This window comes from Capricornis sumatraensis, chromosome 7 (assembly GCF_032405125.1).
Source record: "Capricornis sumatraensis isolate serow.1 chromosome 7, serow.2, whole genome shotgun sequence".
Classification (NCBI taxonomy): domain Eukaryota; kingdom Metazoa; phylum Chordata; class Mammalia; order Artiodactyla; family Bovidae; genus Capricornis; species Capricornis sumatraensis.
In genome coordinates, this window is record NC_091075.1 from 32,994,183 (window position 1) to 33,010,753 (window position 16,571).

At 33.7% G+C, this 16,571-nt stretch overlaps 1 protein-coding gene across 1 annotated transcript in view; it reads right to left on the reverse strand.

The window, feature by feature from the left end:
* SMARCAD1 (SNF2 related chromatin remodeling ATPase with DExD box 1) overlaps positions 1-16,571 on the reverse strand; it is an 89,468-nt gene that overhangs the window by 14,632 nt on the left and 58,265 nt on the right. Inside the window, exons 8-10 of the mRNA XM_068975028.1 lie at positions 14,936-15,327; positions 6,132-6,331; positions 201-291 (exon numbers count right to left, since the gene is read on the reverse strand). Of these exons, the coding sequence (XP_068831129.1) occupies positions 201-291; positions 6,132-6,331; positions 14,936-15,327 (683 nt within the window). The remainder of the gene's footprint in view (positions 1-200; positions 292-6,131; positions 6,332-14,935; positions 15,328-16,571) is intronic.

The following is a 16,571-nucleotide window of genomic DNA, read 5'->3' on the forward strand; positions in this document are numbered from 1 at the left end:
AAGACAAAAAAAACTATTTCCATTTCTGAGAGGAAGTAAGGAGGCTAAAACTCACATAAGCAATAGAAAACTGAGAAGGGTAAGAGGGCTTATACTTTGGTAAGAGCAGTAAACTCACAGGGTCAAGGGAAATTTTCACTTTTTAAATGACAGCAAGGATGCCTACCAATAATATATCCTAGAAATGGAGTACTACTTACCATTTCGTCTGCCAAAATGCCATTAAGTCCATGTTTATGTACCAATGCCAGCCAATTCAAACCAACCTTCTGATAGGGCTTGAGTGACAAACTGGTAAAGAGAAAGTTACCGAATGTTACAGATTTATAATTCTATTAACTTTCTCTACTAGTTTTCTGAGACGCAGTTTAGGTTTACAATGCACACAAAAAGGAAAGTATCTAGATGTGGTCTTACCTTTTAACTTATTGTTATTAATAAAAGCTATTTACACTTAAGAAAATGAACCCAAAACATAACACGTTTTAAAAAGTCTCTCAAATTGCATTCTGTATTTGTTGATTTACTTCTTCTGGCAATAAGAATTACAAAAGGTATTATCATATTCAGTTAAAATGTAATGCTATGAAATTAATTACATAAACAATTAGACTATTAACTATGGTAACATATTACAAAGCTAACATTTATATTAGAAAAATGCATTCATATGAATGAGTATTAGCATACTGAGGAACTTAAAAGTATCAGAACAAAAACATAAGCATAAGTTGCTACTTTGCCAGGCTGATTTAATAAACACTTTCTGAATGAATGCCAATCACCTTTAATGTCACTGGTATATATAATTACAGAGCAGGTATGCATTGTGTATTTATGTTTGAACTATGTATAAATGTAAACTTGCTAGGCGTCAATAAATACCAATGAATAGAAAACAGCAGGCAAGTGTTAGAATGTGATTTAATTTGTGAACACATAACAGATTAATCCCTGGGATTAACTTTCTTGAAAGGTAAAATGGAAGCGTTACAGTGGACGAAAACAATAGCTTTTTTCTGAAAGTTCAAGTTGTTAAAAACTAGTATTTAGTGAACATCTATTACATACACAGATACACAAAAATATCATTTTCAGGTATTACCTCATTCAGTCTTTTAGTATTCCATAGAGTTAGGCTATTATCATTTTAACAGATGAAAAAACCTGAGGCTCAGCAAATTGCCTGAGGCTGCATAACTACAAAGCAAAATCTTATGGATAAAATTTTAACTCAGAAAGTCTCTCTCACTCAAAAGCATATTCTTATACTCGCTGCTGCTGCTGCTAAGTAGCTTCAGTCGTGTCTGACTCTGTGCAACCCCATAGACGGCCGCCCACCAGGCTCCCCTGTCTCTGGGATTCTCCAGGTAAGAACACTGGAGTTGGGTGAGTGGGTTGCCATTTCCTTCTCCAATGCATGAAAGTGAGAAGTGAAAGTGAAGTCGCTCAGTTGTGTCCGACTCCTAGCGACCCCATGGACTGCAGCCCACCAGGCTCCTCTGTCCATGGGATTTGCCAGGCAAGAGTACTGGAGTGGGGTGCCATTGCCTTAAACCCCACATTAACATGAAAACTTAAGACAAGGCCATGCTCCTCATTCTACAGCTTTTATTCTGTTCCTTTACTTTCTGCTACACATATCCTATCTGCACATAGGGAATGTGTCTAGACACAGCCATGGGTATGATAAATGGTTAATGGGTCAAATTCTGAAGTCGAGACACTTTAACTAGAACAGTGGCCAAACAGGTAAGGTAGAAAGGTATCCATCTTAAATCAAAACCTATTCTTCAACTGTGGGGTGTGCAATCTGCAAAACATCTCTCATCTGAAAAAATTAGAAGTAGAGGTAGAAAAAAGACAGCAGTGTTGCTGAAGCCTTTACAGTTCATTTCTTAAAATGTCTTTGGTCTTCTTGGACAGTACTATTTTTATGCCATTAGAAAAGCAATAATAAGTAGAATATACTATCGAAGGTATTTCAATTTTTCAGATCCAAATAAATTCTACTATACTGGTAGTCAAAATAAATGCTGATAACTGGACTCAAGACACTCTACTATGGGCTTTACATGCATTATTACTTTATTTAACCTACATTATAAAGTAGGTACTATTACTATAATCATCTCCATTTATAGATGAGAAATCCTCCCTGGAATTCAAAGAAATTAAGTAACTTGCCTAAGGTCACAGTTATCCAAATCTGTGCCTACAGTGGTAGAGTAGAGCTGGCATTCAATCCAGGTCTGTTCCAGAGCTCTGCCTTCAATCACTAAACAGCAAACATGCAAGTTTTCTCTCTCTGACCCACCTACTCTACAGTCACGACTTTCTATTTTTAAATTGAACTTTCTATTATTTTTCTGAGTCATTCCTAACGTCTTAGTCATCCCCTACAGATCAAGGTTCACATTCCGTGAAAATGATGAAAAACTCGATAAGGTAGGCACATTACATCACTTATAAACATATGCCAAGAGCCAATATGCTATCTCAATGTAAACTAATCACAAATAAGCAAAAAATATTTTAACAAACAAAAATGACTGAATCTATGCATCACTAACACATGTTAAGAAATGAGTCTATTAAAATATTCTTAACTATACATAAAATTTTACAAAGTGATGAGATTTTGAGAACCACCTTCTACATTGAATTTTCTATTCAAATACAATTGTTTCATTCACATTCATAAAGCAGCTATAGTAGTTGTTCTGATCAGGACATTAAATACCTTTACTGAGTACATGTATGTGTTTATTTGCTCTTCTGCTTGATTTATCTAAATTACAAGTAACTAAATTATCTAAATTATAAGCAACTGTCTGTTGCAGCACTGGTGCCCATAACACAAATCTTTTCAGAAAGCAGAAGGATCACTGAAAATGCAGTTTTGGCAAACATTTTCCCAATTCACTTGTTAAGACAAGTTTTAAAACAGGGCAGCTATAGTCTTTGTCAGTCACTAGTATTTAGTTGCTATACAATTACACCTCCCATTAATTTTGACATTTCAACATTTTCTAAAAACTTTTGACTGCATATGAACCCCAACCGTAAGTTTACAGGTAAGAATATAAACTGCTCAGGGTTATCCGAATGGTATGAAGTATAGCCAGGACCTTGTGAGGTGGGTAAGTGATCTCTTCTCAGTAAGGGACCATAACTATCTGACATTGTAGATTTTCTTACCTCCCAATGAGGAAAAGAGTGATTTTAAGATTTTCTGAGGTCATGAAAGAAAATAAGGCAGCATGTTTAAAGTTACTTGTTTTGTAAGGGGGAAAAATCCTTTCAGATATAAGTTACTCTGATTTCTTTTCAGAGGGAAATTAAATTGGGCTTAAATTTCCTGTCAGAGAACACTAGCTTCAAAATTATTTTGAAAGGTGAGAAAGGCCTGAAATAGAAAACTGGAGTATATACAACGTGCTAAATTTAAGTGTAAAATGCAGAAGTAGAGGGCTAAACTTTTTGCAGTAGTTCATATGAAACAGATTAGGGATGCTAGTTGATCAAAAACTTATATCCCTTAAGTATAACATGAATGCTGAAAATACTACTACAATAATAGTTTCTACTAATAGCAGTATCCAAGCTACTAAAATATTTATATCATAGGACTCTGAGTTAGTTGGATTACGTCTGCTGTATAGCTCTGCATTTGATGTCACTGTCAAATGGTTTCACAGCAACTGTTTAGGAACAAGGATATGGAATCATCCTGTCAAGCTGAGGTTGAACAAGATCAGAAGAACCTTAGTAGATTTAGTGCAGAAAAAGACAGGACACACATAAATAGGTATTATTTTACACTGAACACGTGAGCTATCTTTTCAGTTAGAACAGTATAAACCTGATAAAATGCTGATTAAAGCTAAAGCTTGAGAGATGGCTACATTTATGATAGAAATAAAATAGGAGTAATGCTGAGGTTTGTTTTTTTAACTTTTCCCTCACTGTATTATTATATTTTAACTTAAGGCAATTTTAATTCTGATGTTTTAAAATAATGATTATGAATGTTAATGGTTTTGAGATACATATGAGAATTTTTTCTTTTGCCAGGACTTTAACAGGTTACACAGTTAAAAATATGTCATAGTTACACTATGTCTGTATTTTCTTTTATCTCTAAAAGGTTATTTTTCTGTTAGAATTCTTATAAATTCATAATAGGAAAATCGTTAACAAAATTTTGCTTCAAAATAAACTTTACTACAAAGAATTCATTCTGTTAAGTAAAAGCATAACAGGTTATTCATCAGGATTGCATAATATTTTCTTCAGTACTAACAAACCCTTTCCCAAGGCAAGGAAAGTACTTTAAATGTCTCTACTGGCCATTATGCTTGGCCAGTATACCAAGTGAAAATCTGCAAGTTGCTTGTGCAACTTACACTGGCTAAAACAAAAGCCAAGACAACAAATTTCACCCCCTAAAAGTATATCTAAATAAACTCTAGACTATCTGTATAGGGCTTCAGAAGCTGTACTTTGGACAAGATCCAATAAGCACCTAAAAAAAAAAAAAAACACCTATTTTTCTCATCTGTTCAATATTTCATAAAAAAGTCTTCAGTCTAATGGAAAGGATACCTTTATTACCTGATCATACTATTTACAAGTGACAGGACTTTGTGGATGTGGGTTTAAGAGAGAAATTTTTTAAGTGATGCAATAAAGCACTTGATTTTTTAAAATCCAAATCACGATAAAGTAGACTCAACTGGGTAAGCCTTGTAGAGTGAAGAACTCCCCATATCCAATGCTGTAGAACAAGAAGGAGCAGCTCCAACTACACTTTTAGGAGATGAATTTGCTGACATGGTCATAGTTCTTTCTATGCAACAGAGAAAAGAGCTTCTTTGTGGGAACTGCATCACGTTTCCCTACACCATCCCATAGCACCCTAGAAGGGCACAGAAAAGATTGTAGCTTACTATTAAAGGCCAGTAACCATATCCTGATTTTTTTTTTAAATCTTGATTTTTTAAATTAACCAATGATCAGCAAATATGCTTTGATCATTAACTTAGTAAAATATCAGAAGTATAAAAAAATCACCAATGAAGGTAATTAATTTTAATGAGGCCCTGGTGCTAATCTTATTATATACCTACCAGAAATATTCTGAACAGAAATAATTCATTTAAAAAATTACATAACACTGCAGAGTATGGATATACCGTAAGTAATTCTAATGAGGCTCTGATCTTAGAAACCTCAATTGTTTCCATGTTTCTGCCTGTATGTACTATCACAGTAAACAATTTTATACCTTTTTTAAAATGGAAGCATTCTGAACAGTTCTAGGTTTCCAGACAACTTAAAAAAAAACTTTTAAAAGAAGTTCAAAACAACCGTCTGCCCACCATATCCCAACATCATGCAAAGTAGGGATGTTCACAATCACAAAATGCTGTGTTAGTTATGTTCTGGTTGTTGGACAATTTTTTTTTTTTAGTGAAAATACGTTAGTGCTTATTTTTTGCAAGAATTCTGACAAGGTATTTTACTGACAGCAACAGGTGGGGGAATATACTTCATGTGTTTTTTTAAGAAAATCAATTTTCCTTACATCATCTATTTAATAGAAGTGTCCTTTTCACTTTTTATGTGTTTTTACCTCAAAAAGATTTAAAAATTTGGGCTTCTGAAAGCATTTAAAACATTTAATCACATATATAGGATATTCATGATTAAAAAGAAATTGAACTGAGACAAATTCTTACATTGATACAATTGAGCAGCTGACTCTTTGAAGCCCTAAATTAAGTAAAGAGGTAGCTAAAACCACCTTTTCAGGTTCTGTGACTGTATAAGAAATTATCTGTCATCACAAGGAAAACGTAGGTTATGTAAGACCATAATATTTTTTCCCTCTAACTTACAATGTGATAATGGAGGAAAATATCCTGACTGAGGAGAAGGGGAGAGGAGATCAATGGAAAAGAATTCACACACCACTTATGGACCACTTTAGGAAATCCTGGTTTTCCCTTTTGACATTAGTTTTCCTATCATTTCCATGGTTAAGTTTCCAAGGCACAATATAGAAATAAAAAAAAAAACCTTACACAACTGAGATAAAACAATAAATAGGTGCATACAAGTGTTACCTTTGGTTTAGAATGGAGGGTTGCTCTGTGTTCCATCCACCTCCATTTCCAGTGAGCATGGTAACTTGTTTTGTCAGTTTATTTGAAATGTCTTCACATTTGTTCATAAGCCTTATAACTACATCCCTTTCTTGAATCAGTGTTTTACAGTGCCATATCAAATCTTCTGATAAGCCATTCGTTTTGGACATCTTTGTGAACTATGGCATGAAAAGAAAAATAATTTAACAGTTCAGATCTAGAGTCAAACGGAGAGTCAATCTCAATTTCTTTCTTTGTGATGGAAAAAAGTTTCTTAAACTTTTATTAATGACCTTCCTTAATCAAGTGCAAAGACAACCGGCATTTTCATTATCATATTTCTTTTTGATAAATCTCACTGCCATCTTAAACTCATCATGTTGAAATAAAATACATCTTTCTCTTCAAAATACACAATCTCAAGCTTGTTACTTTGATTCTAGTAGCTGTTCTCTTATGGGAGAAACTCTAATGTAATTGTTAATGTCTCCTATCAGTCATTTTTTTGCCTTTAAAACTCAATTCATGTCTATCACCAAAGGTAACAATGCCAAATGTAATAACTGGAGACCATATCTCTTATTTTTGTCACATCCTATAAATATGACATACAGTCATATGACTATAAGATTAATTTTTCGGAAACATACTTTTCCCTATCTAGCATCAAAGTACAACCCCTCAAGCTTTCAAAACTCCAAGTATTGATATTGTCCCTTGATATTTTACCCTAACCTGAGACTAATACTTGGAAAGATACTGCCTGAATCAAAAGTTAACTGTGACCAATTTGATAGTTTGATTAAACTTAAAAATAATATCAATTTCAATACAAGACTTGGATAAATGGTTTTGTGTGAAAACTCAGAATTTCTTTCAAAATATATTCGTATTTATTTTTCTAAAGGAGATATTGACTACTTCACAATGTAGAAGTTTTAACAGAATTAGAATTTGTCCACAGAACTGAAAAATAATATACCCTGAAATACTGTACAAAAAATATTTTTTGTGTAAACGATTAGAAAGAATCCCAGTAGCTATCTGAAAGCTGTTTGTTGGACAAAAAGAAAAATAAACAAAATTCAGAACAGAATAAAGCTAACTAAACTAAAACCATCTTATCAAGATAAAAACCACACGATTTTGACTCATGACATCTTACTTGGCATATTTTTTCAAGTTGTAACAAGAATCTCATTAACAACTCTAAATAATCCCTGTTATCACAATATTTCTAAGTTCACAGAAAAGCTCAAGCACTAGAAATTTAGTAGCGGATATACTGAGAAAATTTCATTAAAAAAATAGTTTATATTAATACTTTTTTTATCTCTAACAGAGTAAGTTGGTAAGAAACGAAATTTTTAATCTGTCCCAAAGCCATATTATTACTGCACTGCAGGAATAAAAAACGTAACAAAACAAAGCTGCAGCATGCCAAAAAATGGCACTATGAAATACGAAGTTATTTGCACACTACTTTATATTTTCACAAGGACAACATACATTCATAATCACAATGTAACCTTCCATTTGGTACTTTCAGGGAAAAGATTTACAGATAAAGAAGGGGATATGTAGGAATCAGTGCCTTGAAGATTTTAAGGAGGTTCTACTAGAACTTTAATTACAATATTTTTATTTTTAAATGGAACCCCCCAAAATAATCTCATGTCTATTATGGGGTATGTGTTTGTGATATGTATGTGTGAGAGAGAACCAACAAGAATAGCCAGGAAAAAAAAAAGGAACATACAGTGTGCGCTTTGTCTGTGCCAGAGACTGCTAGGTAAGACTCATTAAGTCCCCACAACTGCAAGATCAGCCCACCAGTTCCGGAAGAATAATCAAGGCTCAACTCCCAAGGTTACAAAGCAGGATAAAAAGACTCCAGTCAATGCTCTTTTCACTAAAAACTAGTAACTCCCCAAATAAAACAAAATAAAACTGTGAAAGTTAAAAAGCAAAACCCCCTTTTTTCTGCAAATAACTGCCATTTATTGTGTGTTTTATTTTTAAATAAAATAACAATTTTATTTATCACTACCCTGGCTGGTAAACATACCTGGTATACAGACATATTCCCTGTTCTCATGTGGTTTACAGTCACTGGGAAAGACACACAACATACAATTTTAAGTGTTAACAACTGGTATTACAAGTTGTTGTTCAGTTGCTAAGTCATGTCTGACTCTCACAAGGAAAAAAAAAAACAGAAGTGCATGTGTATAATATAATCGAGGGAGTCCTTTCAGAGTAATAAGGCCAGAAATCGCAAAGAACAATTTTGACTCAAAAATGATCAATTTAAAATGTCAGAACTTAGAGAAGTAGGATATAAACATACATTAAACAAACAACTAACCAAACATTACCACTTCCTGATGAAAGAACACATCACCAACCATTTAACAGTACTGGTGGGAACATCTAATTCCAATTTTGTTACTTCTAATTCCACAGAAAATATAACCTGAAAAGCCCAAACTGGGAAGCTATAGAACAAACGATCAGTTTCTTCACTAAAGATTATAGGAAGGGTTGGGGCAGGAGGGAGGGAGAGAGGCAGAGAAAGGTGGGGGGAGACAGGGAATGGAGGAGTAGCGGGGAGGACAGATGAAACAAGATTCAAGCGGGTAACTGAAGCTGGTGATGAGTACACAAAGGTTTGCTGCTGCTGCTAGGTCGCTTCAGTTGTGTCCAACTTTGTGCAACCCCACAGAAGGCAGCCCACCAGGCTCCCCCATCTCTGGGATTCTCCAGGCAAGAATACTGGAGTGGGTTGCCATTTCCTTCTCCAGTGTATAAGGTGAAAAGTCAACGTGAAGTCGCTCAGTTGTGTCCGACTCTCAGCGACCTCATGGACTGCAGCCTACCAGGCTCGTCCATCCATGGGATTTTCCAGGCAAGAGTACTGGAGTGGGGTGCCATTGCTACATTATTCTAATTTTTCTGTCTAATATTCTTGTAGGGGCAACGATGGGGTGTGCAAAACACAACTCATTTCACAATGCTGTAACAGTCTGACTGAGACTTAGTGAACTTGACATTTTGGATATTTTTGAAGTCAAAGTTTCAAAACTTAACTCCCTGAGCGTCTCACACTCTTTACCCCTCTTTCCATACAAGACAGCCAACATTAGAGATGATCCAAATTATTGCTGTTAGTTTAGAATTTAGATCTAAGTAGTGATACACTGTCAATGAATGTACTAAGTAGTGATACATTGTCAATGAATGTAAGACATCAGTTTCATTTCTCATCAGAAAGAGAAAAAAGTTTCACTGTTTGATAAATTTGCTAATATTAGCTTTAGTAGTAAGTAATAGTAAATGCAAAACATCTCTCTCATGTAATGAAGACTCTAGGGAGCAGTTCAGAACTGGTAGAGTGGTTCCAAAAACCAAAACTTCTACTTTGTTGCTTCAATATCCTTGCATGTGGTTACCAACATCACACCTAACAGGAAGAAGAGATCCTTTAAGGACTCTTCCAAAAATCACAGTATACTTCTGTTATATCTCACTGGACAGGAATTTGTCAAATTACCAAAGGCAGGCTAAAAAAAGGGGTCTTAAACATACTGTGGGTAATGTCACCTGTCATAAACCTGTTTTAAAGCACTGAGTGGGTTAAACAGACAGAAAAACGATTTGATCCAAAAAAGTTTGACTCAGTATGTCTAGAAATGACACTGATGAATGAGTAGAAAACTACAATGGTTTCTTAACATTTCACTAATAATATATTGTGGGTATCTGCAGCTAACATTTTTCAAGAGACAGACAACTAACAGGCACTTACTTTCCAATCCTTAGACAGGTCAGTACCATAATTACAGCCCATTTACAGATGAAGAAATAGAGGAACAGAGAGAGAACTTGCTTAAGGTCATGTAAGTTGCTAGAAAATGTCAGAACTGGGATTTAAAACGAGGCCATTTTGCTCCACTCTATTATTCAATCACTTCCTAGTAGGTATTTATGAAACCAAGGGACTAAATAAAGAGGCACGAAACACAAAGAGAGAAAAACAAGGTTCCTCAGGATGTCAGGGAAATCAGACCCCAATGTCACAACTGATCATTTGACCTATGAACAACCAGTCCAAACCAGAGCAGGTCTTAAGACTCCAGAAGACTTTTTCAAGAAGATGAAACTGATAAAATATCTGAAGTGTTTAATAACTGAGGGGAAATTCAGACAACTAGGGAAGAGTCTAGAATTGAAGTAACAAGTATATATACAAAAACTAAGACAAGAGAAGAATCAAGACAGCTAGTAATTAGGGAAAACAAAATGCTGAGCAAGGGGAAAAAAGCAATCATGTTGCATATTACAAGGTTCAGTTATGAAAGGTATTTGCATAGTCTAACAAAGTAGATACTAAAAAATAGATTTTCAAAATTATCACATTATTAACATATTGCTAGGCCTGGGAAATGGGCACGTGAGACAGACAGTGAGAAGAGAGCTAATCCTACCCCAATGCTATAATGTCTTGTGTCATGTCAACAAATAAGCCCTGCAACTGATGGAAAAGCATTATGTTTATATTACCTAGAGATATAAAAGCAATAAGAATCAGACAAGATATGGAAGCAATTATTTGCAGTTCAAGAAATGGGCTAGGAAGCGGATGGATTCCTATGAATTTTCAGGGAGAACAAGACTGTAGAATTATTTAACCTTTTTATCTAAATATATGCATAAATAATAAACATTAAAAAATCCAACATTTAACTTCAAAATACTTTCATCAAGTGTGTGTGGAGGCAGGGGAAATGGGCATCTCCCCCTTAAGAAAAGGTGTAAGAAAACTACTGTTATGTCACTGCTCTGAAGACAAAAAGCATTTAACAATCCTGTAAGTTACTTAGCTTCACTAAAACAAGACTTAAGAAATACAAAGTACTCTGTAAAAGCGGAATCTACCAAGAAATCTAAAGTTATTGATGAGCATAAAAATATGACCCTAATTACATAATGTGAAATATACAAACATACACATAAACAGATGGATGCTCAATAAATCTTAAGTGGTAACTATCCTTGGTAGAATTTTGGCTAAACTTGACTTTCTTTTTCCTTCTTACATGTACTGTTTCAACTTTAGACAAAACAAATTCTTTAAAAAAATGATAAAGCTATTTCTTTCAGAGGGAAAGAAAAAGTAATTGGTAGTAACTGGATAATTTCATGAAAAAAAGAACATCAACATGGCCCTGATTACCATCTCTTTGATTAAAAAGTATTAATGTTTTTAAAACAGTCACAAACTGAAGTACCTATCTCCTGCCACCATGTGTCGCTCTTACAGCACAAGTAACTGAATTTCTACAGGAAGGGGAAAATTGTTTAAAAGCAGACTTAATTCCCCACCTAAATAAAAAGTGGCACAGCAGCTTACAAAGTACTCAAATGCATATGTGATTTCAAAATAAATATTTATCAAACTTACAAAAGTGAAAACAAAGCCTGAATACAGCAATCTTCTTCATTTTATTGAAGCCACCCTATCAGGAAGTAGTACACATCACAATGCATCAAGTAACAAATTCACAGACATTTTACAATAACCACCAGGAAAACAAAGCGAAAGAAAACTTGCAGTATAAGTTACTAGAGGATGGGAGCAGCACAACAAGGCGCTTAGTGTTTCCATGTGAGCTAAACCTTGTTTGCTTGGTTAATAGTCAAAGAAAACTGCATTTATACTGATCTAAATGTTATGGAAGTAAATGCATACATGAAAACATTTTAGGTTGAGTTATTTACAAAGAGTTAGCTACTCATGAATCTTCAATTGATCAGTATACACTACTGTTCTGATTTAAGTATAAAGGTGCAACATATAAGATCACAGACATAATAGTATCTCCACCTTACTTTGCACAAAGCTAAATAAAAATTCAGTAAGCGGTGGATGAACTGGTGCCATCAAATGTGTGAAATCTGGCAATAAAAACGTCAATACCACATTAACAGTACATGTTTTTAAACTAATAACATTTTGGCTGGCTATATTTCCAAAGTACATGATTTAACAATGTGGCTTCTCACCATAAGCACATACTTTACTGCTATTAAGCAGAAAAATAAGAGAAATGGAAAAATTATGAGGAAAATTGGACAATCTTTAGATTTTCATTTTTAAAAAAGATATAAAGCTGTAAAAAAATACCCTCACATAATGCACTTATTTTGTTAAAAAAAACATAATTTTCCTCATGTAAAATAAAGGTGACAAGAATATCTCAGAGTATTTTTTAAAAATGTACTTCTCTGACAAAGTCATAATAATATTGTTCAACTTAACTTTTGTTTAAAAGACACTAAGATAATTTTCACATTCAAATTAATTTATAATAAAATAAGACAATGAAATACTAATGATTACATTTAACCCATCAATGTCATGGAGACTGTCATCTGGGCAAAAATCATAATTAAAATAGATGTGTTTACTTGATTTATTGGCTCAGTTTGCACTGTAATGAAATATCTAATGAGTTTTTAAAGCTCTGCCAAATTTTCCAATCCTTAAGACTAAAATAAGCTTCAATAATAATATCTAGTTTACTAGACATTGGTACACTGCTCTTAATATGCCTTGTAATTTTCACTTGAGTATGACTGAGGGATGTAATTAAAATTTCAACTAATTCTCATAGGAATTTCTAAAAATAGTAGTTATGAAAACAAAGGTAAATGCTATTTGTTTCTGTTTGAAGTAGCTCACAGGTGTGTTAGCAAGCCTCTCTGATTAATAGGGAAGAAGTAAACTATAACATGCAAAATGTACATAATATTGACTTTCCTTTAGTAACTTTTAAGACGTTAAATTGCTCTTTAAACTAGTCTTATTCAAAATTCTAAAGTAACTGAAAGGAGAAGTTTAAAGTCCTAAACAAATTAAAAGGTAAAGCTCATACACACTGACCTGCTAATTTTAACTGTTCATTTTCCAAAAGTTACATTTACTAACTTTTACTAACATTTACTAATTTTCCCAAAAGTTACATTTACTTTTTTACTAAAGCACTGTATATGCTAAACTCAAGTGGCCAAGTTTGCTTTTTAACTGCTATATAAAATAATCAACATAATATGAATGGCTAGTGAAAACAGTCTCTGTATTCAACTTTAAGAAAGGGGGCAAGATGCTTTAGGAAGTTTAAGTAGATAATCTCTAAATTCATGTCAAGACTAATTTAAACTATGCCAATTAATTAGTAGGGGAAATATGCTTTCTACATGCTAAGTTGTTGAATATTTTTCAAAGCATCTGGGACATATCACTCTGGTATAATTTACTTTTACTGTAAGATATGTGGGCAAGTGGTTACAGTGACTAAACACACTGGCGCAGATAACTGCATTCCTTATTAAATAAATCAGAATCTCAACAAGCCTGAGCAACCCAACTCTGCAACAACATAGGAGACCATTCAAGATTAAAAGAAAGAAGAAAAGGAAGAAAATAAGAACAAGAAAGCCCTTCAGCAAATACTTTAACAAATAAATCACTTAGGCAAAGCCAAACAAGTTTTGAAAGGGCCTGCTTTGACAGATGTTCTCTGTAAAAGCAAAAGCTTTAGGCAAAATGAATGTCTTTATTTATTTATTTTCAAACCCACAGAATATCAGTAATGCTGTTTCTTTATTTTCCAAATATTTTAATTTTTAAAAAATTGCTATTTACAAGCCATTGTTCAGGGACCTTCCCCCACTGCCACTTCAAGATACTCATCAAGGGAACTTAGGTTCACACAGATTTGACAAAGTACAAAATTAATCACAAAGCAACTTTACTCCTTAAGTTAGAGAATAAAACTTAAAACTTTATAAAGCATCAAGAGTTACTTCATATTCTAAAGCTATAAAAAATCATCTATATTGCTTTCACAGCAGGGCTTGTTTAGAATTCATGCTCGAAAAGCCCACATTTTCATAAAAGATAAAGCAAAATTTAAAAGACAAGAGTTCTTATTTTTTTCTCTATGAATAAGATTTACTGACTGTTGACATTTATAAAACTCAAAATACAGGTATTTTAGATAAAACTTGTTCACAGGAAATGAAATTCCAGAGAATGATCATGCAAAGTGTACTTACCAATGCTTATGCCTTCCCTTCACCTAACGCTTGAATTCTAGGCTTCCACACACTTTTCTATCTTTCCACTTAAAAACGCTGCAGCCTGCTACACTCCATAAAATGGCCGCGTTGTTTAACCAAGAAAAGCATGTTAGAGATTGAGCTGTCACTTTCAAAAAGAAAAAGAAAATAAACAACTACTTCTTTTGTGGTGAAGCATAAAACACTTAGGCTGGCATTTTGAATCATGGAGCTCCCCTGGATGTTGCTATTGCTCTTCAAGTAGTTGTTGTAAAATTTCTGCCACATTCTTGCTTTCTGCATGGTGTCTCAGCAGTAACAGATCAGAACAGGCTAGCAAACAACTCCTTCCTTAATGGTAAGCTCTAATTTCTTCTTCTGCAGTGAAATGAACCAAGTTTCTATGCAAAAAAATGAGTGACAGTATGCCCAGCCAATCAGCTTAGGGTTTTTCAGGAAAATCACCCCCTAATTCATTCAAAATTAGGTCATATGACACTGTTTGAAATACTATTGGCTTAGAATGGTAAGTAATGTTTGACTCTACACAGGATAAGGCCACCCATCTATGCTTCCCTAGGCTGAAGACACCTTGACTATGAACGGTACAGTGAAAACACACACACACTCACAGAGGGGGAAAAAAAATGTAGCCTTACCAGAGCTTCCCAACTATTAAAGGGCCGGAGTTCTGTTATCTTCTGAGCCTTTTTCTGAGAACACTGAGGAATCAAAGTAAGTTCACCAATTGAAGCATCTTGAAGGAAGTGGAGGATTTTACCTTTATAGCCATCCTCCATCACTTCTTCACCACTACTATAGTCCTCGTCTAGCGAACTACCGACATCAGAACCTGAATCATATTCAGAGTCTTCAATAACTCTTTTAGGATTAAATACATTTTTTTTACGTTTCTTGTTAAAACCATTTTGTGGTTTCATGGAACATTTCTGTTTCAGTTTTGTTTTAGTTGCATTTTTAGGATAATTTTGACTTCTTGAAGAAACCTCTTTTCCATTTGGAAACTCACTCGGTGAAGCATATTGCATATCTGAGTACAAAGAAAGACAAAAATAACTATATTAGAAAGATATAAATTAAATATTAAGATATAAGACTTCATATAAGATATAAGATTTCATATAAGAAAAATATTTAAAACAGTACTCATGTGTTTTTCAATGCAGAATTCAATTACAATTTATTGTTACATCTTGATTTGCCTTAAAGAGAAATACTGAAGTAGAGTATGAAATTATACAATGAATTATTAGTTTCAAAAACAGGTGATAACTTCTTTCTTAAAATGAATTAAATATAAATCCTCATCTTCTATCAAAGATCCTGAGAATGTAAATGGCAGCTGCATATACATAAGACACCCACGATGGTATTTAGCAGCTCCATCCCCAGGCTAAAACTGATGGTTGTTAGAAAAACAATGCTCATCATAAATTAAAACTATCCATTTTATAATTAATTTTCCCATTACCTATCTCCACTATTCATCTTTACTAAAGATGGTTCTTTACTAAAGATAGGTTTAAAAGCACCACTACTTTATCACTGATTAATCTGTTATATTCCATGGATTTCTAAGATGTCTGTGATTGAAGGTACATTTATTTTACATACTAGTAAGAAATATGAACAATTAATCTATAATCATTATTTTATTATCTAGAATGCTTTACTTATTCAAAGAGCTTTGAGACTTGCACATTTTCATACATTCATTTTTGTACATGTATTAAAAAATAAGAAAAATAAATTGAATTTCTTTACATTCGTAATCCTTCTCTTCTGAATCTTATTTCAGACTCAGAACTGATGATATTGGTGGCTTTCTTTTCTCCACACAATACCATTCTCTGTGCCATCAAGAGCACTTGTTGTACAGCATTACCTAAAATAATTCATTAATAAAAACAACAAAAAACCTACAGCTATTGTGTTGGGATTTTAAAAAACTGGCTTTGTAATTAAGAAGAGCTAGTCTACTTGATTCCTACTTAAGAATGTTACTAAACATGTGTTGTTCAACTTCTCCCCACTATTTCTCTACCCTTATGTTCCTAAAGTTAAAAATATTCCACTATGGGATCAGTGAGTTTCTTCCATGCCAGCGACACTCACCTTATACTGATACTGATGCTTTTGATATGCATATAGTGTAGGTGAGGACATCTATCTTACAATGATTACAAGGAATACAGGGAACTGGTTTCTAATATCTCTTGCAATCCCATTCTCTGGTTATTAACTAATAGGTTTACTATTTTCTTACATACTACA